The following is a 21,743-nucleotide window of genomic DNA, read 5'->3' on the forward strand; positions in this document are numbered from 1 at the left end:
CACATTCTCAGTCCTTGAGAACAGTGTAGCAATCAAAATCAGCCTTTACTCCAATGAGTACATTTTCACTTCGGCGTACTCCTCCCCATATGCCAGACTCAAACATACAACAATCGAACTACAGGCGATTATCAAAAGTGCGGGAAGAGTACCTAGTATCATTGGAGCAGACCTCAATGGGGCACACACATTGCTTGGCTACAAACTGACAAGACCCAGAGGTGTAAAGCTACTGGATTTCATAAGATCTATGAATCTGTCGATCTTAAACAATGGGGAGTCGACATATCACCATGACGGAAAAGAGGGGAGTCCAGATGTCACGTTAGCCAACGAATATGCCCCACTGGATCGGATAGACTGGTCAATCGATCATGAGGAGGAACTCAGTGTACACAAGTGCCTGATCATTCAGATCTACGACAAACCCAGATCGGATCCAACTGCCAAATACTCTAATTCACGTAGGAGAATTGACAACTTTCTTCGACACATCAAACCCGACATAACACGGCTAGTTGAAATGCTCCAACAGGCCAGGAACGAGGATGAGTTAGAGCAAGCCGTAGACCAGACTTTTGCCAAAATCAAACAGGCAGCTGATAAAAAGCTCAAGACAATAAGGCAACCTAATAAAACAGTAAGTCCATGGTGGAATCAAGAACTTGATATTATGCGAAAAAAGTTCAGAGCCAAGAAAAAAAGATACAAAAAGGCCCTTGGGGAAGCAAAGATAGCAGCTTGTCAGGCGTACAGAGAATATCGAAAAGTGTACTACAAAGCTCTAAAAAAGACCAAGAGGGACAGCTGGCGGAAATTCTGCACAGAAGCGACTGATCCCTTCGGGACGACTTATAAGGCAACGGTGAGGAGAAGAATGAGGCACCCACAGTTGATTATGCCAGTGGGAAAAAACCTTCCGATATTGAAGGCTGCGGAAGAACAACTAAAACAATTATTTCCGGAGGATGATACAGATCCGCATCAAGACCCAGGTCAGATAGTTTGTGCCACAACATCAGGCGAAGAGACAACAAAAGAGCCGACAATTTCGAAGGCGGAAATAACAAGAATCATAAAAGGGTTAAGTGACAAGAAGGCCCCGGGACATGATGGCATAAATAATAAGCTCTTGAAAGCCATCAACAAAGAATTTCCCCAACTGCTCAGAACTTTGTTCAACAGATGCCTGGAGCTGGGTATATTTCCATCTCACTTCAAATTGGGGAAAATATTTCTTATACTCAAAAAGGGCAAGGATCCTGACGACATCACCTCATATAGAGCTATCCATCTTCTGCCTACCATTGGAAAGGTCTTGGAAAAAATTGTAACTCAGAGAATAATTTATCACACAGAGGCAAAACGATGGTGGAATGAAAACCAATTCGGATTTCGACAGGGACGTTCTGCAGAACAAGCCCTCCTGGCTATTAAGGAGGTGATCGTCAAACAAAGGGCGAAAAAACAGGATATCGCGCTCATTTCCTTGGATATTAAAGGAGCGTTTGATGCACTGAGACATAACATCATCAGAGAAAGACTCGAAGATATGCCGATACCAGAACAGCTTGCCAAAATAATGTGCCACACTCTTCAGGGAAGAAGAGTGGCACTTCAGACTACAGCGGGACTAGCGACACATAGGCTATCTAAAGGATGTCCACAGGGATCTTGCTCTGGTCCAACGCTCTGGAACGCTGTAATTGACCATCTTCTGAAGATGAGATGGCCAGGCCGGGGAAATGAAATCGTGAAAGTCCAGGCGTTCGCTGATGATATTGCCATCTTGGTCAGCAGCCCCACGGAAGGTAGAACGGAGACGCTCGCGTCAGAAGTACTCGAACAGATCAACAACTGGATGACGGAACACGGGCTTGAGGTGGCGTCAGAAAAGTCAAAATATCTGTGGATATCGTCCAAGACCTCATCAGGGCTCCAGATTGATGGGTCTCCTATCGAACGTACTGACCTTCTCAAATACTTAGGAGTTTACATAGATCCGAAACTCAAATTCCGGGAACACGTGAGGCTACAAGCTGATAAAGTTAATAAAGTTCTCCCACAGTTGTTAAGCTGTGCAGGCTCAAGATGGGGCATAACCAGTGCCATGCGTCGCACCTTATATGTATCGGTGATACAGAGGATGCTGGCCTACGGTGCCCCAGTCTGGGGTTCCAAGCTCACCAAGGCAGTAAAGAAAAAACTAGACTCGGTTCAGAGGAGCTTTCTCCTCTATATCACCAAGGCATACTGCACGGCACCAACAAACGCTCTACAGGTGATAACAGGACTGGCCCCCCTCGGGCATTGGATAGAGTCTGAAGCAAAAATGGCACTGCTGACGAGACTCAATCGGCCTATCACAGTCAACAACGAGCGCATAGAGCATTCGCAAATTGAACAGAGAGAGATCGGATGGTCCTCACACCCAGCAGTAGAGGTAAAAGACGGACAGATCAGCTTACACCATGACAAACAGCTAACGCCGACAGTAATTTACACGGACGGCTCAAAGACTAAAGACGGAACTGCAGCAGCCTACGTCGTTACGGAAGGCAACAAAATAATCAGCAAGTGGGCACGTAAGCTTAACGCAGAGGCTTCTGTGTTCCAGGCAGAGATGCTGGCTCTTCTAGAGGCAACGAGGAAGGCAGAGGAATTAAACCCTCCAGTCAAAATATACACGGACTCGCTTTCTTCGCTGCATGCAGTCACAAATCCGTTGTCCAAAACGTACGCTTCAAGAGCAGTCAGGAAGATTCTCATTAATAACCCCGGTATCGCCCTCTCCTGGGTTAAAGCCCACGAGGGAAACTGGGGTAATGAGGAAGCTGATGCTCTTGCGAAAGCAACAACAGAAAGACCAGAAGTCAATCGAAATATTCCATTTCCAAGGTCTTGGGCGAAGGCAAAGATAAAACAACATCTTCTAAGGCAGTGGCAGGTGCAGTGGGACAGCAACGATAAAACAGGGAGAAAGATCCACCAGGTACTTCCGAGGGTGAGGCTCCAGGATCAGGGGTGGTCAAGAGCAATGATCTTGTTCTTCACAGAACATGGGCCATTCCCTGCATACCTCAAGCGATTCCACCTTCGGGGTACAGACGCCTGCAGATGTGGAATGGTGGGAACACCACTGCACTATGCCACTGAATGCCCACTGACCAAGAAATTTCACTTCGGGAAGCCTACACAAGAAAACTTGGCCCTTTGGAGAGCCGAGTTGTTAAAAAGAACTGACCGAAAAGAAAAAATTGGAAGATTGATGGAGAGGATAACAACAGACGAGAGAACATTCATCCCCGACGGAAAGCCGCCTCGATCGCAAAGAGCAAGAAACTGCAGGGCACTTTCCACAGAGGAGGAGTCTTCGGACTTTGAAAACGAACAGAACACATAAAGACTCCGCGCCTTACAGGGGCAGCTGTCGCGTGGGCGGATCGGTCACATGTAAATAGATGACTGTGTGATGCATATTGTGTATATGTATATATTGTATATTTTTTCTGTCATTAAAATCCAGGGGTTTTTGCGGTTGGGTCCCGGGGGTCTGGATGAGGGTGCTCCGGGCTGTTGCTCGGACTTGTGGGCTCCTCCTGGTGGCTGGGTGGCTGCTCGGAGGGGGGGGGCTGCTTATTGAGATGCCCTGAGGGCCGTGCATGGAGCTTGTTGGCGACTGTAGTCATGGATAGAGGGGGGGGGGGGTTCCTTCCGGATATTCTCCGGGTGGCGCCCCTGATTCTCGCCCAGCGCGACTCAACCTGATTGGGTAAAAGGCTTATATCCCGAGAGGGACAGAGCCTGGGTCGTGTCTGGTTAGTAGTAGTAGTGTCTGATTGAAGAAGTCTGTGACCATATTTTTCAATACAAATATGGGCCATTTAAAATCTCGCCAAAAAATTGCCAATTATGGTTGGGCGTTGCGGTTTTCCCCGTCCACCATCCTCTACGCACCAACCAATTATTTAGCACGGAAAAAAAAAAGACACAGGATAGAAATATAAATGTTTTTGGTTCCACCTGACGGGAATCAGAACCAGAGGCAGCTGGCGGATCATAAACACAACAACAAATGGCCACGGATGGACAAAGCTCTTGAGCAAACTTTTCTTTTACCGTTAATATACGACGAGTACCGAGATGAAATGATTTTCTTTCCATCACTTATATTAAATGGAGATTTCGTTTCGGTCATTGGCCGTGGCGTATTTAGGGGGGGGGGGTGGGGTTTAGCGGGCTGGCAAATTTGGAGAATGAGTGGCCAAGAAAATTAGTAGAAGGTGAGAATGGCGGCAAAATTTGTATTTCCCTCAATCAGTGTCGTAACCAGGCAGGTGCAACAGGTGCATCCGCACGGTGTCTACATGGGGGGGGGGGGGGAAGGAGGCCCAGAATGTGTGTCCCATTTAGACCCACCCCAGAAGGGGCCGAAATGCAAATTCTTGCACGGGGCACAGGAATGGCTAGTTACGACACTGCCCTCAATAAATCCACCTCAGCCCAGACAGCAAATGTCTAGGTCGATGAGTGACCTAGAGAGTTTGCAAGCATGTGAATGACCCAACTAGTGACCTACAGAGCGTGAGGAAGCATGTGTGTGACCCAACTAGTGACCTGCAGAGCGTGAGGAAGCATGTGAATGACCAAACGAGTGACCTACAGAGCAAGGAACCAGGTCAGGGAGTGACCTAGATCGTGTGCAAGTATATGAGTGACCAAACAAAACAGTGTGCAAGCATGTGAATGACTAAAAGAGCGACTCTAAAGACACAGTGCACTTGCAGGAGTGTGGAATCGGGAGTTATTGTACACAAGGTAATGAATTTAAGGCTCAAGAAAATTAGACTATGAAGAATGGGTGGTCGGGCAGCAAAATTCGTGTAGCCCACAGGAGGCAACACCATAAATACGCCTCTGGTCATTGCTTGGTTGATGTCGCGAATCGTTTCCTATATGGTTCGAGTCCTTTCTTATGGAAGATGACTAACTTACCATGATCACGTAGCCGGTCAACTGGTCGCGCGTGAATTTGTCGCGGTACAAATTTGTCGAAGATCCAATTCATCGCGTTACAAGTTCGTTTTGCGGTGTAAATTCGTTGTGACGTCGATTATTTGATGTTCATGTTCTACGCGATCTTATTTGTAAGAGCCAGGTCACTCACCTGGTCTCTGGTCCCGAGAATCAGAGCCTGGAGCCCTGTCGGCATGGCCCTCACGAGGGGTGAGCTGACAAGGCTCCGACCCTGGGGCCGAGGACGATTTTCACATTTTTTTTGCTCTTCACGCTATAAATTCATCATAAAGGGGCCCGTGAAAATGTAGTCGGGGGGGGGGGGGTGCAAAAGATCCCAGCTCCCTGAAGCACCCAGAGTGCTCAATACTTGTGTTCAATTTCGTGCTCGCGAGCACTTGATCAACGTTGCAATTAAATCATCATGTACAATTGCGTTCTGGGATTGAAATCACCCTGATTTCATGCAGTCGTATTTAGTACTTGCCGAAAAGGGTGCTCTTCTTTTGATGATGGATACAGGCAGTGCTCGCGACTAGAAAAAGTTTGAAGACCCCTGATCTAGGTGGCTTTGTACCTATCCACCAAAGTCGCCATCAAAACTGCTGCAATGTAGCCAGTGGGGGATGGGGGGAAAGCTACTTTGATTCACGGAATTCGCCAATTTGGCGACAAATACAAATTACATCCCACAAACGGTTAACTGGATGGACGAAAGAATAAAGAAGGCGACACAAGACACGCATGTAAACTGAAATATATTAACATGACTTTATTCACATAATTTTTTTTAATCTTAATTGTCATCAACATAATCTCATCCCAATGAATAACGAACATTGAAAAAACATTGTCCAATTGTTGTACAACACAGACATATTTCCACACTCACAATACATACATACAATACACGATAGACACATAGAAGACGACGGAACAAAATAATGATAGATAAATCAATCTTTTGACAAAGCAAAAAAAATTTACAATAATCACACGAATATAGAAAAAGTGAGTTTTCAGAATATACCCTGTAGATGGCGCTTCAAGAAAATCCAACATCATCATTTCTCTTTAATATTATTTCACGATTATACATAATAACACAATTATAGGAAATATAGTATTTCACGCTCACACGTAAAGGGGAGAAGGAATAGGTAATGCAAAAACATTTAAAACAAAATTAAGAAAATTCTAAATTAAATTTTCAAAAATTAAAAATTTAATAAATTTCACCTCAAATTCAAAATTTGAATTATTTCAATTTGTTTGAACCTAGATTCACAGAATTTAGGAATTTTAAAATTTTTTTTGCGTATTTACATTAAAAAAAATGAGCTTCAAATTAATGAGAAAATTAAAATTCTCATGGAATTTAGCCACCATTTTTAAATTATTATTTTTAATAATTTAGGAATAGTTTTGTGATTAATTTGATCATTTTCTAAGAAAAAATTTATCATTTCTTAAATTATTGTAATTTAATTTGTTAATTAATTAAAATCAAAAACGCTAAGTTCGGATAAATTTATAATTTATTTTGTTGTCGTAAATATACATCAAGTGATTTTAGACAGAATTTATATACAGTGTTCATTTAAATACAAGACAATGAAAAACTTTTTTTGGCAAATTTAATTCATTTTTCAGAGGAAAAAAAGAAAAATTTCTTCTGTGTATAACAATAAATTTTATTAAAAAGATAATATTCGTATAATTCATTTCCATAACAAATTTCCAGCATAATTTCGCGAGGAAAAAAAAAAAATTATAAACGAGACAAGCACCGCATAAATTTTCTGTTAATAATTCGTTTCAAATTTTGATTCAAATTCAAGTATTTATTCAAATAAAAATTACAATAACGTTAATAATATTTCGTTCGAAAAATTTCCCGATTCCGATCATTGTTCGTGGGGGGGTGACGTTGCTGCTTTTTTGTATTAGGACGTCGAACCTGATGACGTCGTTTTGATCCCTTTGATGACGTCAGAAATCGAAGTTGATGACGTGCTTATTCTTTTGATAATTAAAGCACCTTGAAGGACTGGAAAAACCAGTTTTCTATTCAATGTGACGTCGGATCGTTAAAAAAAGAAAACACGGCATATTGGATAGCTATTGGCTGTAGCGTTAACACTGACGTCACTCTGCGCATTAATGGCTGAGGATGAGCAACACCACCTATAGAACAAGGCATCCACACGAAGCTCGTGACGTCACTGAGGAAGGCCATTTCACCTATTGCCATTGGATATAGCATTGGACATACGCATGCGATATCTTTACCTTTTTTCGCAGTATATCCAATGGCAATAGGAGAAATGGCCTTCTTCATTGACGTCACAAGCTTCGTGCGTAGCCCTTGTTCTGTAGGTGGTGTTAGGATGAGTCGGCCCGGTTTTATCCACTGGCTATATTGATAACGTTAACTTTACACTTTTGGGACACCATCGTGGATAACGTAATTTTAATACGAATTTCAAAGAGCTCTAACCAAGATTGCAACGTTAATTCAATGATGACGTCACTAATGAATCGCAATGATTTTGTTGACTTCGTTTCTCGAACGATGTAGCCGTTTTGAGATGATCACATCATACGTAGATTCAACCACACTGAAGCGCTTGGAAAATACCGAACCGACTCATCCTCCTACATCTAAAAGGGGGGTGGGGCAAAAACAGTTTTCTGTTAAAAGAAGCGCTAGAGGGAACCGCTATTGGATGTAGTGATAATACATCCCACGTCGCACTGATATGGCAGATGAGCCAGCCTGGGGTTTTCAGGAGCTCTAAACCGCACCATCATAAACCGAATCTTCTCATTTGCTTGACTACACTAACCAGAGGTAATTTATATTTTATTAGTTTTACCAACTTACTAACCTACTTACAACTGACGAAAAACAACGTCCTCATTCCTCTTTTAATGACGTAACGAAAGGCAATGACGTTACTAACAAAAGATGTTATTTTTTGTTCCCTTTTTAAAAGTGATCTCGTCAATGAAAAGCATGTTAACAACGAAGGAAGATATTTTTTTAATTTTTTGATAATAAAACATTTACGTCTCTGTTTGTCTCTTTAATGGACGTCATCAATGGAAAAGGATGTCATCAATCGAAAGAAAAGATGATGTTTTATAAATTCTTAGTTGACGTCCTCATCAACGAGAGAAAATCATAGCAAAGATAAGTAGATGACAATTTTAGTATATCGACGTCCTCATTTCTCTTTTACCGACGTCATCAATGAAAGGTGATATTTTTTTCTTTATATTTTTTTCTGATGACACCGGCGTCATCATTTCTTTTAATGACGTCGTGGGAGAAACCAATGCTCATCAGCAACAACAAAAAAAAAGATGTATTTTTTTAATTCTTAGATGACCAAACTGCCTTCTAGTTCCTCATCTTTTTATATATAATCATGTAACAAATAATCTCTTTTAATGACAACACCGATAAAAGACGATAAGGAAATCTTCATTCGCATCAGAGACAATGATGTAAATTTATGCGAGACGACATAGACGTCCTCATCGCTTTTGATGACGTCACGAAAAAAAAAAAAGACATAACAACAAAGGACAATAATTTTACTACGAAACTACGAAGCAATAAAACTATGAAAGTGACAAAAGATTAATTTTTTAGGACACGGACGTCCTTATTACCTACGTCATGAAGGATAGATGCTATCTTTGCCGACGAAAAAATAAAGGACGTCCACATTTTTCTCATGCTGACGTCAACAAAAAAAAGACGCTAATATTAGTTATTTAACGACGACATCGACGTTCCTTATTTTTATTTAATGACGTCATCAACAAAGAACAATGACGCCACCAAATAAACGTTTCGTATTCGGATGACGACATCCTCATTCCGATTTAAATGACGTCATCAACAAAAAACCACGACGCCACCGAGGGGGGAAAAGCTCCACGAAAATACAAAGGCGGGGAAAAAAAACCGAAAACAAAAATATTTCCAAGCGCAATAACAATCAATAATCAAATATTTTTTCAATAAAATAAATCAAAATAATACATATTTATATATATGTACACATAAAAAAACAAAACTCCGATATACAATTGATTATATTACAGGAAAAAGGAAAAAATAAAATACATTTCAATAATACATAGTATACATATTTCTCTTCGAAAACACAACACTCAAGGAAAATACAATTTTAGTACCCTGTTTGTTTATTCTTATCGAAGCAACTGATCGTCAATTAATAATTGCTAATTTTAAAAAAAAGTACTCAATTTACACCGGATGGATACTATCGACCGCCCAATAATTACACTCGTGATTCCTTGTGGAAAACTAATGCAGAGAAAGTGTTTACCGTTTTAGGATCGGACGAGTATGTCTGGAGTTATAACGTTTTGGAAATTTTGTGACGTGTAATTTTTGCAACTGTCAGTTACGTGCCAAACACCCAACGAAAGTAAATTTGTCCCCGCAGCAAAAGCGGGTTGCAGCTCCTTGAAAATGAAATATTCGATCCCGTCGCAAGCCAAGTTTGGTCTTCTTCTGTCACGATTGGCGCTCCCCCCCCCCCCCTTGCGTAGTATAACTTTGTTATTACGTGTTACCTTTGCCTACTACATTAGCAAATTTATCACCAGATTTGTAAAGTGTTAACCGAATGGGTAAGTCAAATTGAGGGGGAAAATGCAAGGGGAAAAAACTGCTTTCTTGATTTCTGTCGGGGTCAATAGCATTGTTATAAGTAGGGCTAGGATTTCTGTCTGCATATTTTTTATGTATTTTGTATATTTCGCTATCTGTAAGCGATAGAGAATTGTTTATGATTTTCAGCAACTTTATGGCATTTTGTCATGGTCTTCAGTAATTTTAGGGGTATTTTTATGATCTCCAGAATTTAAGGCATATTTTCATACTTTATAGCATTATTTTGCATATTTCAACATAACAATGAAGAGAGGGATTTTTTTATACCCAAACTCCCTATTCCCCTAGCTTCATTTCCCGCGATTTGCGATTTTAGCAATAATTGCGATGTTTACTTATCTTTGACATCGTTTTTGGCCAAGGAGGTCAGAAAGCCATCTCGGAGAGATTTCAATGCCCTTGGGTTTTTGGCAATGATTGGCAATTTTTTTGGCAATATTGCAATATTGCCAAAAAAAATGCCGTACCTTTGTAGATGCCGTATCTTTAGCATCTATTGGCAATTTTATTTATGTACCTTTAGCATCATTTTTTACAATGATTGGCCATTTCTTGTAATTTCCTTATATTTCGAAGGTCAGCCTAGGTTTTTATGACATTTTTTCTCTGTCGGATTTTAGGTCATTAGAAATCCTAGCCCTAGTTATCAGCTTCAAAAACGCCAAGTTATATACGTTTGGTGTACGTTCAGAGAATTTGGCAGGATTTGAAAGTGGCGCAATCAATTTTTAAAGCATTGCAACTCCGGAATTATTGGTCATATCAAAAAAAAAACTGAAAATGCTTTTTCCATATTAGTTTTTCACAAGGAATCTCGTATTATCGGGCGGTCGATATGCACGTATACTCACCCTGTATAAAAATGCATGATTCAAGTGGCACCTTGATTTTTGCGGCGGCTCTTAAAAACGTGGCTCGAAGTAAAATTAATAGGCTCTAGGGGCATTCGACACGCAATTTTTTTTTTTACACGGGAAGGTTGTATAAAGCCATGTTAATGTGTTATAGCGCCCACTTCCTCCCAACGACCATCTAAAATGCGTAAATCAAACTTAATCCCCGGGACTATTCTGTAGCACGAAAGAGTCATTTTATGGCGCGAAATTAGTTGGCATGTCTGTGATGGCGAGAGACGGAGAGAGAGAGAGAGTGGGGGGAACCACCATAAAAACCCATTTTATGGCCCTTGTTACAAGAAACATACTCTGGTGTTGTTGTCGGCTCCCTTTTTCCTAACTCGCCCGTATATAATGGATTGTGTTTTTTGGATCGAGCGGTAGATGGCGATACCTTCGGAGGCTATGGAGTTTTTTTGCTTTTGAAAAGCCGCTCGTCTCTTTGTTACATAAAAAAAAAAATCAAACGTTACTTTATAAAAAAAAATATACTTTCACAGTGTTTAGGGGCGCATCTAGAGCTCACTGTTGGGAGGGGTGCCGAAAATTTGTCCCAACACCGTGACCATACGCCCCGCATTTTGTCCCGTATTTTCCGTGACTCTAGTTTTTCCCCTCTCCATCTCGACTTTTTTTGAAAAATGTCACGGTTTTACTCGTTTTTTAGGTGAAGTTTCCTTGAATTTGTTGTTGCAATACTATCATATGGACGGTTTTTATATAAAATCTAGTTCTATTTAGATAAAAAATCCCATATACCGTTCAGATGTCTCGGTATATCTCAAAAATATTAAAAATGGCGCTTGATTCATTTTTGAGATATACCGAGACATCTGAACGGTATATGGGATTTTTTTATCTAAATAGAACCAAGTGATATATTGGCTGTGATGCCGTCTGTGTGCACTTGAAACAACTACCAAACTGAAGAGATACCTGAATCGAAGATCATTTTAAATTACTTTTTCTCGTTTTGATTTCATAGCACTCTCTTGGTTCCTTTTTTATAAAATCCGTCCGTATAGAAGTTCCGAAAATTTCATGAATTATGGCATTAGGTTTCACAAGCGTTTGAAGCCGTGCCTTCTTAACGCATGGGACCACCCGGGAACGGCCCGGGAGCCTGAAGAGTAAAAGGGCCTTACGAAAATTAGATCTAGTTAAAATTTTCAAGAATTTATCTGGAGGGCCTCAGAAAAACCACTTGGCCCGTGGGCCCCATGATGCTTTTAAAACGGCCTTGGTTTCATGCGATCTTATCACCTACTAGATTTCACAAGCTTATCAATCGATCTTGTCACTTTCATTTCACAAGCCTTTTAATACATTCCGTCCACCAGCTTGTATTTCACAATCTCTGTAATCGATTCCGTTGCCTAGATTTTACAAGCTTTTTAATCGAGTTCGTTACCTAGATTCCGTAAGCTTCATAACCAGTTTCATTGCCTAGACAAGCTTCGTTATCAATTTCATCCCCTAGATTTCACAAGCTTTTTAATCGATTTCTTCATCCTCCGTAATCTATTTCATTGCCTAGATTTCACAAGCTTTTTATTTAGTTTTAGCATCAACATACTTTTTAATAAATTTTCTCACCTATAAGATTTTCAATCAATCTCACATCGTAGATTTTACACAAGCTCCGTAATATCAATTTCATTACATCGATTTCGCATCCTCTCACCAATTCCTAGTCGATTTCATTATCTATATTTCACAAGCTACATAACTAGCTGTCCAATTTCTACAATCATTACCTCGATATTAGAATCTATTAATGTAGCACACACAAGCTACTTTATAAACTAACTGCAAATTGATTTCTGATATTCTACAAGCTCTTTACTTCTTTTACATCGATTTCTCAAGCTTCATAATTGAAATTTCCGCAATCAATTTTGTTTTACTGCCAAAATTTTAACAATGAATTTCATAACCTAAATTTTACAAACTTTTTAGAAAGTTCCTTGATTGACTTCACCTTGGTTTTTCGCTTTTCACAACCAAAATTCCGTAAGCTTCGCACTCAATTTCATCACATCTATTTTTACAGGCATTTTAAACAGCATTTTGATAGATTTTTGCTCAATTTAATCACATTGATTTCACAAGTGAAGAAATAAGGCTTTCAAGTTGAAAAATGGCCAGAAAGTGTGATTCCTTCTATATATTATCCAGTGGGGCCTCCGAAAAAGACGGACCCAGACCAGCACCATTATAACAACAGGTCGAGAAAACATTATTTAAATCCATTTATTTTAAGCAAAAACTATTCTTGGCTCCTAACAAATTTGGCTGGCACCTACATTTATTCAATTCGTCGTGCCCTGCATAGCACATCGTAGGTTCCTAGACAAAGTGACTTTTCTGGGGAGCCCCCCCCCCTCCTCCTTTTCGCTAGAAGTACCTGCCTATCCATTTACTCTCGAAAACTGTAACCAAATCTCACTATCATGAGGCCGCCCTCCCCTTTCCGTGGACTCTAGGGCCAAAGTCGAGCCTGGATAAGCCCATGCATTAAGATGGCAATGACAAGACTCCAGGACGTTAGCGGAAAGAATGTTAAGAGAGACTGCTTTAAGCCATGAAGTAACCAGAAAACCGATTAGGGAGGCCCCCCACTAAAATTTTTTATCTATCTCGAAATCTTCATAAAGAAAAATTGATGCATCAAATGCATTAAATTTCATTTTATCACCCCTCGGGATTTGAACCCAAGACCACCGTCTGTATAAATAGATAAAAAGATTTAGCCCTCCCCCCCTCCGATGCCCCGACATCCATCTTGAACATTTTAACCAGAGTCTTAAAAAATCATCTTAAATTACTAAAACAAAAAATAATAATTAATAAATCTCAAGAGAGATTCTCTCTCCCAAACGAATGGGGGACGACGAAGAGGGCCGTTATCTCTTCCGTGTCATAACACAACAGAGGTCCCGCTCGTTTATAACGACAGGAGGGAGGGGGGTTGCGAGGTCCCAATCCCCCCCACCATCTACGTCGGGATTGTTTTGACAATGAGTAATGGCCCAACAACGTGTAGTGACTCTCGCTCATTTTTCCTCCGTAGGGCTATGTATGCTTGGCCCGTTACCAAGCTCTCTTTCTAGGCTCTTTCTCTCATAGGCCCTTCTTTTTTTTCCCCTTCTCGGCCAGTATATAGCAGAATATACGTGACTTCCTGAGTTATTTATAGGGCTTATATAAATGATTGCGGCCCTCTCTTCTCGAGATAAACCAGAGGCACGTGTTATGACTTTCTTTTGTTATTAATTAGTATCATACCATTTACTTCTCTCTCTTTTTTCTCATATCCTCGAATAGCCCCGAAATTCTCTTTTTTTTTTATGACGTTTTCACGGAGAAGTCACGGGCCTGAACTGAATACGAATTACGTGTTGTGGTGGTGGTGGTGGCGGCGGCCATGTGATAACCTGAGCGCGAACTATTATAGATAGATAAGTAATTATGAATCTCGGGGACGACAGGTTCGATGATGATGATGGCTTTGTTATTACACGAGGCTGCGGCTATTTGGGTCGAGGCAACTTTCATAGCCGGATGGTCATTTGGTCGAATAGGTAGTGGGTGTGTTAACCCCCCTGGGGCAGTCGTTGACGGGGGGGGGGGTGCAAGTCCTGGAGATGGGGTGCTCTTGCCCGAGCTTTTTAGTGAGCCAAGGACCCGTAGCCAGAAATTTCGTTCGGAGAGAGATCACTTGCATTTCGGGGAGGGGAACCAAAGTGAGAGAACAATATATTTGGCTGTCTTTCCTCCCTTTTTCCAGTCATTTTCTCACATTCCGGTGGGGGGGGGGGGGAGAACAGATCCCAAGTCCCCCCTTTCACTACGGCCTTGAGTGAGCCTCTTTTTTAGTTTTTATGTAAATTTATGAAAAATTGAAGTTGAAAAATGTCCTCTGGGTCCCTAGCGATGGCCCTTAACCTTTTTTAGCCGCGATCCAAAGTCAACACGATCATATGAGCCCGAATCTGGGGGGAGGGGGGCTATTTGATTCCCTCCAATGAACTATTGGGTGGCTGAGGCCCCCAATAATTCATGAATATGCAATGCAACGCAGCATGCAGCCTCCTGCTTTCGGAATTGAGTTCCATGTACAGGGCGAATGATACTTTTCAGTCGGCCGCAATGTTTTTTTCATGTCGATACCTCCAAACATGATCAACTTCATGACTCACGGGCAGTGGCGCCGGAAGTGTTTCGGATCTATGGGTGCTCATCTTGAGCTTTATGCTTTTGGAAATTTTGATTTATAATCAATTCTGGAGGCGCTTAGACCAGGGCCACATGTTACCGTGGGTGCTCAGCACCCAAAGCACCCCCGGCCTCGACACCGCTGCTCACTGGACTGGTTGTTTTTACTCATGCTAATTAATGTGAACCCTTTTTGTTACATCCTACAGTAGAGTGTTCGATATTGGTACATTCAGCACCCTCCGACCTGTTACAAAGGAAAAAAAAAGCAATGAAAAAAGAGATTAATCACAGGTCCCAGCACCAGGGGAATAGCCTCTTGATCGGAATTTTTGGCAGGCCCCGGGCCAGATTTTTCAAGGGCCCTGAATGGTGAATTTATAGTGTGAAAAACAAAAAAAAAAGAATTAAGAATTTTTCCGGCCCGCCGGAGTGAAGCTCTGTCAGCCCCACTCTTGTGGGAGCCATAGCCAGAGTCATGGGGGCTCTAGCTCCAAGGGCAGGGTGGCCATGTGTGGTAGTAGCCCTTGTGAAGATGCAATAGCTCTCGTTTAGTTAGAAGATGTTGCAATATAAGCATTCTAAGAGTTGTAACGAATTTTATCAGCAATTATCAACCAAGTACATACATAACACATAGGCATTGAAAGTTTAACAAAATTACCCTCAGAAATGGTAATTTTTAATTAAGAATAGCCACCAATTACCACTCGAATCAAGCATTAAAAAAACTTAATTTTTTTAGATATAAATTCCTAATCAATTTTGTTCCTATAATTAGCACCTCCACACCAATGAGGTATATTTACCATGAAACTGACCATCACAAAATGGTTTTACAATCAATCAATCTCTTATTAGGGGAGAAAAAAATCTACATATATTTTGTACAGGGGGAAAAAGCGGATACTAATCAACCAACTAATTATCCCTAATTCAATTAATTAATCCCTATAATTTGAAAAATTCATTTCTTTACCCCTAAAATTGGACAACATGTTTTTAAACGAAGCTCCTCGAAAAATGTCTTTTTTTTTTTCAGTAGCAAAAAACAAACATTAAATACACATTTTAATATAATATATTATAATATAAGAGAACCTCTCCCCATGATGGAGGTTATGAATAATCTGACGAAATGAAGGAGAAGCCATGTTACATACGACATGACTTTTTACATGGGGATTATTACACGTGATATGTTAGAATGCGGAATTCAATTTCTTTCTCCACATATAAAAACCGCATTCAAAAAAACGCACAACGCACGATATGTGTGCGTGCGTGCGTGTGAATTTTTTTTTTTTACATGTATTTTAAAAAAATATTTACATGGGAAAAATAATACATGTAAATAATACATGAAAAAATCTAACTAATTATATAATTTACGTATATTATTGGCCTAATTGACTAAAAGTAATTCGTATGTTGACGCGGAGGGCAATGTCCTTACCGCTGTAGTTAATTTTTTTTTTTTTTTACATTTCGTTACATGACATATACACATTCATGTTGTATTTACACGGGCGGGAGGTGTGTGTGTGATGATCATGTACGAAAGGGGTGCACAACCTTTTCAGTCGCGAGCCAGATATGCGGTAATTCCGTCGCTCGCGGGCCAGGAACTTATGTATATACAGTCGAATCCCGTTACGACGAACTCCAAGAGACCGGAGAAATCACTTCGTTATAAAGGAATTTCAGGTTTTTGCATTGTTCCTATGTACGCTTATCTGAGGGATTAGAAAAAGTGTTTGTTAAAACGAGATTTTCGCTATAACGGTATTCGTTAAAACGAGATTCGACTGTATATATAAATAGGGTGACCACATAACCCTATTTTGCGGGTCCCAACCCTTTTATTTTTATAAAAACCCGTTATTTTTTTCATTTATTTTCAACGAAGCTTATTTGAATTCAAGAATTGAGGTCATTCTTATGATTTATAAGTAACGCCTTTTTTGACAATATTTTTGGCGGTAATTGGCAATTTAATTTGCTTTTGACGTTTTCTTTAGCTGTAGTTAACGACCTTGCTTGCCATAATTTGTTGGCTGTAATTGGCACCGTTACCTTAGATATTCGGTTAATTTGGTTGTCTTAGAAAAAAATTTCTCGGCTATAATTAGCAAGTTTACTTGCGTTTGACAATTTCCTTATCAGCAAATTTACTTGCATTTGGCAATTTTTTACTATTAAATTTACTACCATTTGACAACTTTTTAAATTAGAAAATTTACTTGCATTTAACATTTGAGATAATTAACAATATCCCGTACAGCTTCCGATTTCCCGTATTTGTATGAATTAAGTATGGTCGGTTCCTAGAGAGAATCTTTTATCGTGATGTATGCATTGACATATTTTGCCGGCCGGATGGAATATCTGTGCCTGCCGTATTTGGCCCGCGGGCAGGAGGTTGAGCACCCCTGATGTACGGACCTCGAGAATTTCATGGTGCCGTTTTTCAGCGCGTTTTTATGGTCATAGACTCGTCATTCTCCCTTGAGCTGACGGTGGTAGAAAAATACATACATTTATGATACACACTGTACACATGACACACATAAAATGTACACTGAGAAGTGACTATTGCATCGTATATAATGTGGACTATCTCTTCCCTCTAATTTTACTGACTATGACTATGGGGGGGGGCCTCCCCCACGGTAACTCGGAGATACAAATTAAGGCAGTGCCGTCTTAATCCATGGGTCCATCAGGACACTGCCCGGGGGGCCCTCAAGAGAAGCGGGGACTGACAATATATATATATATAGTTGAAATTTTGGAGAAGTATGCATGCCAATTTCGTTGGTAGAGTACCTCAGAAAACTCACTTGGCCCAGAGGCTCATGGCTTTCTCTAGACGGCCCTGGGTTAAGGATATCTGGCTAATCGAGCATCAGAGGTCTCTGGGCAAAGTGATTTTTCTGAGGACTGATCCGGCTAGAAATACCGTATTTTCCCATTTGCCGGCATGCCGGAAAACAGCGAGGGAGACTAGAATGCTGGGAATTCGAGTCACATATTCTGGAAAATTCACGAATATCTGGTCTAAAAATCGATTGAATTGGCTGTGATTCTTATTAAACCTCGATATTCCCGGCATGCCGGAAACGGACCAGACTCCTAAATTCGGAAAGCTGGTGTCCTTTGAGTTTTACGGCATGCTGGCTAAAAGTATGGGGGGGGGGGTGGAGATACGGTACTTGTCCCTCGACCTACATGCTTACTTTCCAAAATTTTAACCAAATCTCATTTTTGTGAGGCCTTATCTGCTCTTGAGGGTCCTCGTCATGGCCCCAATATTCCCCGGATGTGGGAACTAGGATCTTTGGCGGGCACCCAAACCAGACTTAACGGACCATTCTACAGTAAATTTACAGCATGGAAAAACAAAAAACGATGGTAATTGTTCCGGGCCTCAGGGTTGGAGCCCTATCAGTCCCACCCATGTGGGGGTACGCCCTGTTGGGACCAGGTTCGTTAAGACGGCACTGGACTGTGTGCCCCAAGGAAATGCCCTATATGACCCTTCTTCGAGGGGGGGGGGGTGTCAATGAATAGACTGCACATTGATTTTCAAGCGGATTCAGTGGCAAAGCAAAGTGGATGGAACTGAAAATAATTATAATGATAATTGTGTAAATATGGCGGATGACTTACATGACAAGTGTCTTGGAGAAAAATGGCTTCCGAATGTCTTTGTGGGTGACGATTTTACACGTGTGAGAGTGGCATTTGTTTGCAGTTCGACGGTATATGTCCAACGTGGCTCGCAGGGCTCATTGGCTTGAACGTCCGGGGGTACGCAGTCTCGGGTCCAAGTCCCGGTGTGCCGGTCCTGACCGAACTGCCGGGGATCCGGCGCCGGCACAGTCGCCTCCAGGACTCGAGGGTCTTCACGGATGTTATCCAGAACCCGGACGTGATGCCCACGACGAGGCACATGAAGTACTTGAGCATGAAGACCGAGTAGTCCGGTTTCAGGTCCGGGGTCGAGCACGGGCAGTTGTAGCGCCGGTCCCAGTGCTCGCGGTAGAGCTGCTCGTAGAAGTAGCATCCGATGACGACGGTCGCCGGCACGGTGTACAGCACGGAGAAGATCCCGATCCGGATCATGAGCTTCTCGAGCTTGTCCACTTTGGCACGCGCTTGTTGCCGGATGACGTTGCGGATGCGGAAGAGGGAGACGAAACCCGCCAGGAGGAACGACGTGCCGACCAGAAGGTAGACGCACAGGGGCCCGATCACGAACACCCTCAGGTAGTTGACGTTCTGGTTCCCGACCGAGCAGATACCGGCCACTGGATCGCCGTCGACTGCCCCCATCGCGAGGATGGCGATGGACTTGATGGTCGGTACCAACCACGCAGCCAGGTGGAAATACTGCGAATACCCGGCGATGGCCTCGTTGCCCCACTTGAGGCCCGCCGCCAGCAACCAAGTCAGGGTCAAGATGACCCACCACAGGGAACTCGCCATCCCGAAGAAGTATACGAGCAGAAACACGATGGTACAAGCCGGTGGCCTCCCAGAAGTGTGGTAACGGATGATGCTGCCGTCGCAGGCTACGGCCTCGTGACCGAGTCCCATCCTGATGAGGTACCCGATGGATACCATCAGGTAACAACCGGACAAGAATATTATAGGTCTCTCCGGGTACCGGAATCTCGTCGGATCTATCATGAAAGTCAGGACCGTCAGACTCGCCGACACGCAGCACAGAATCGCCCACAGGCCGATCCAGAACGATGCGAAGGTCTGTTCATCCTTGCTGAAGAAAGTACCACGGCAAGGCCTCGCGCAATTCGGCACACCACCCGTGGCGACGTTGTTGTAATGCCTCCTGTCGGACGCGTCCACCAGCGGTACCATCGGGAAACGACATTCGCACCCACACTCGGATTCCTGATTCCCGGATCCCGGCGTTGGCAACATCCCGGGCTGAAGAACCTGAGGGTGATTGCTCATACCCGGCGTGTCCTGGCGATCCTTGTACTTATTCCTGCCCCTGTGCGTGGGTCTCCTCACCGGTTTGTTGCTGGTGCTCTTCGTATCCTTAGGGTTATAGTCCGTCGTCTCGGGATCGGCACCTTCCTTGGCATCCATGCAGAGCCTCTCCTGGTCACCGTACTTCGGCAACTCCTCACAGTTCATCCTCTCCGGCCACACGAACCCGTACTGGCGCATGATCGGGGCGCAACCAGCCCGGGCCCTGTTGCACACCGAGAAACAGGCCGGTAGGCTTCCCTGGTAATCCTCGATGCATATCGGAGTGTACAACGAGCACAAGAAAAACAGCAGGTCATCCGAACATTGGATCTCCACCAGGGGCCAGAACTGGTGCACTTCCAGGCCGGCTTCGTCCTGGGTGTCGTGGTGGAATTTGTTCGGCATCGACGTGTAGTTGTAGCCGATCCCCCTGCACATGGGAATCGTGATCTCCTCGCATCTCTCTTGGGCAACGACAACATGACAGCACCACGACAATGACAACAGCAGCACCCAAATCGCAGTCGAGTAAATGGTCCGAACATGCCTATCATTCCAGGCCATTGCGGGAATCCTCAATTTTCACAACACAACATCCTCGTACGGTATCACCATCAATGTCGTAACGTATTCCAGAGCCCGATGCACATGTAGATGATGGAAAACATGCAATCAATGTTCGAGGAGGCCGCGAACGAATAACTCCATGATCATCATCATCATCATCTCCGGGCCGTAATCTCGGCGTTTCTTCTCCAAACTAGATCGAAGAAACATTTCCTACTAGACGGAAGAGACGTTGATGATGCACATCATCATATACACAGCCAGCCCAACGAGCGGTGAACTCTTAGATCATCCGCGGAAATATCCGTCTGTATATATATATAAAAAAAAGAACTAGATCAATGATCCGACGCCATGACCCTCACCATACGGTAGCCCGTAGTTAAGTTTCACAAACGCTGCCCAAGCTGTGACTGAAGTGTTTCTCTGGAACGCCGGCTGAAGAGAGCGAGAGAGATTCCGCGGGGGGCGGGGAAAGAGAAGAGACGCTCGATGACGTCAGTACCGACTCTGACCAATCAGGTGGCGGAAGAGCGATCGAAGCAACCAATCGCCTGAGAGGGAGCACCTGGAGAAGAGAAGAGAGAGAACAATGAATATATACGGAGGCTGCGAAGCACACAATACAACCGAAAACGTGTCAATATTGAGCCTAAATACAAAAAAAAAAAACCACTTTTATAAATTTTTATTGATAAAGAAAGTTGAAATTTTTTTATTTGATATGAGAAAAATTAAATTTATGAAAAAAATTTATCTATAAATGAAAAATATTTCTCTTTTTTTTCATAAAAAAATAAATGCTCCACAAAATTACCCCCCCCCCCTCAAAATTTTGGAGAGTGAGCAGAGAAATTACTCGTCCAAAAATTTTTTTTTTGGATAAAATTGCTGCTATAAGTGCAGTAAAACTCTATATGTTACATTTACCGCAAGAACTTTCACAAATTAAAAAATATTTAAAAATTCATGAAAAAAATTTATTAATTTACTTACTCTCTTATGCATAAAAGGTATATGAAAATTTCTAAATTTTATATAAAAGTTTCTTAAAAATTCACAAAATTTATGTAAAATATAATTTTGTTTTTAATTTTAAATTTAAATTTTATTTATATGAAATATTATTAATAATTTTTATGTGTAAAAAATATTACTTATGTCTTGAATTCTATATGTATAAAATATTTAAATGTTTTTTAAATATTACTTTTAAATTCATAATTTTATATACATGAAATGCCATTAAAAATTTATAATGTTGTATGTACGAAAATATAACTTTAAAATTCATAAATTTCACGTATATAAAATATTTAAGAATTTGC

General features: G+C 41.8%; 1 protein-coding gene across 1 annotated transcript in view; it reads right to left on the reverse strand.

Annotated features, from left to right (window-relative positions):
- Positions 1–5,782: 5,782 nt before the first annotated feature.
- Positions 5,783–21,743, reverse strand: part of LOC149075026 (frizzled-5-like) — a 78,579-nt gene continuing 62,618 nt past the window's right edge. Inside the window, exon 2 of the mRNA XM_089246047.1 lies at positions 5,783–20,983. Coding sequence (XP_089102173.1) covers positions 18,574–20,412 — 1,839 coding nt within the window. The 5' untranslated portion in view covers positions 20,413–20,983 and the 3' untranslated portion in view covers positions 5,783–18,573. The remainder of the gene's footprint in view (positions 20,984–21,743) is intronic.

Source organism: Pholcus phalangioides, unplaced genomic scaffold, assembly GCF_987345545.1.
Source record: "Pholcus phalangioides strain wild (caught in Gottingen) unplaced genomic scaffold, Ppha-v1.0 ptg000016l_1, whole genome shotgun sequence".
In the NCBI taxonomy this organism is placed as follows: Eukaryota; Metazoa; Arthropoda; class Arachnida; order Araneae; family Pholcidae; genus Pholcus; species Pholcus phalangioides.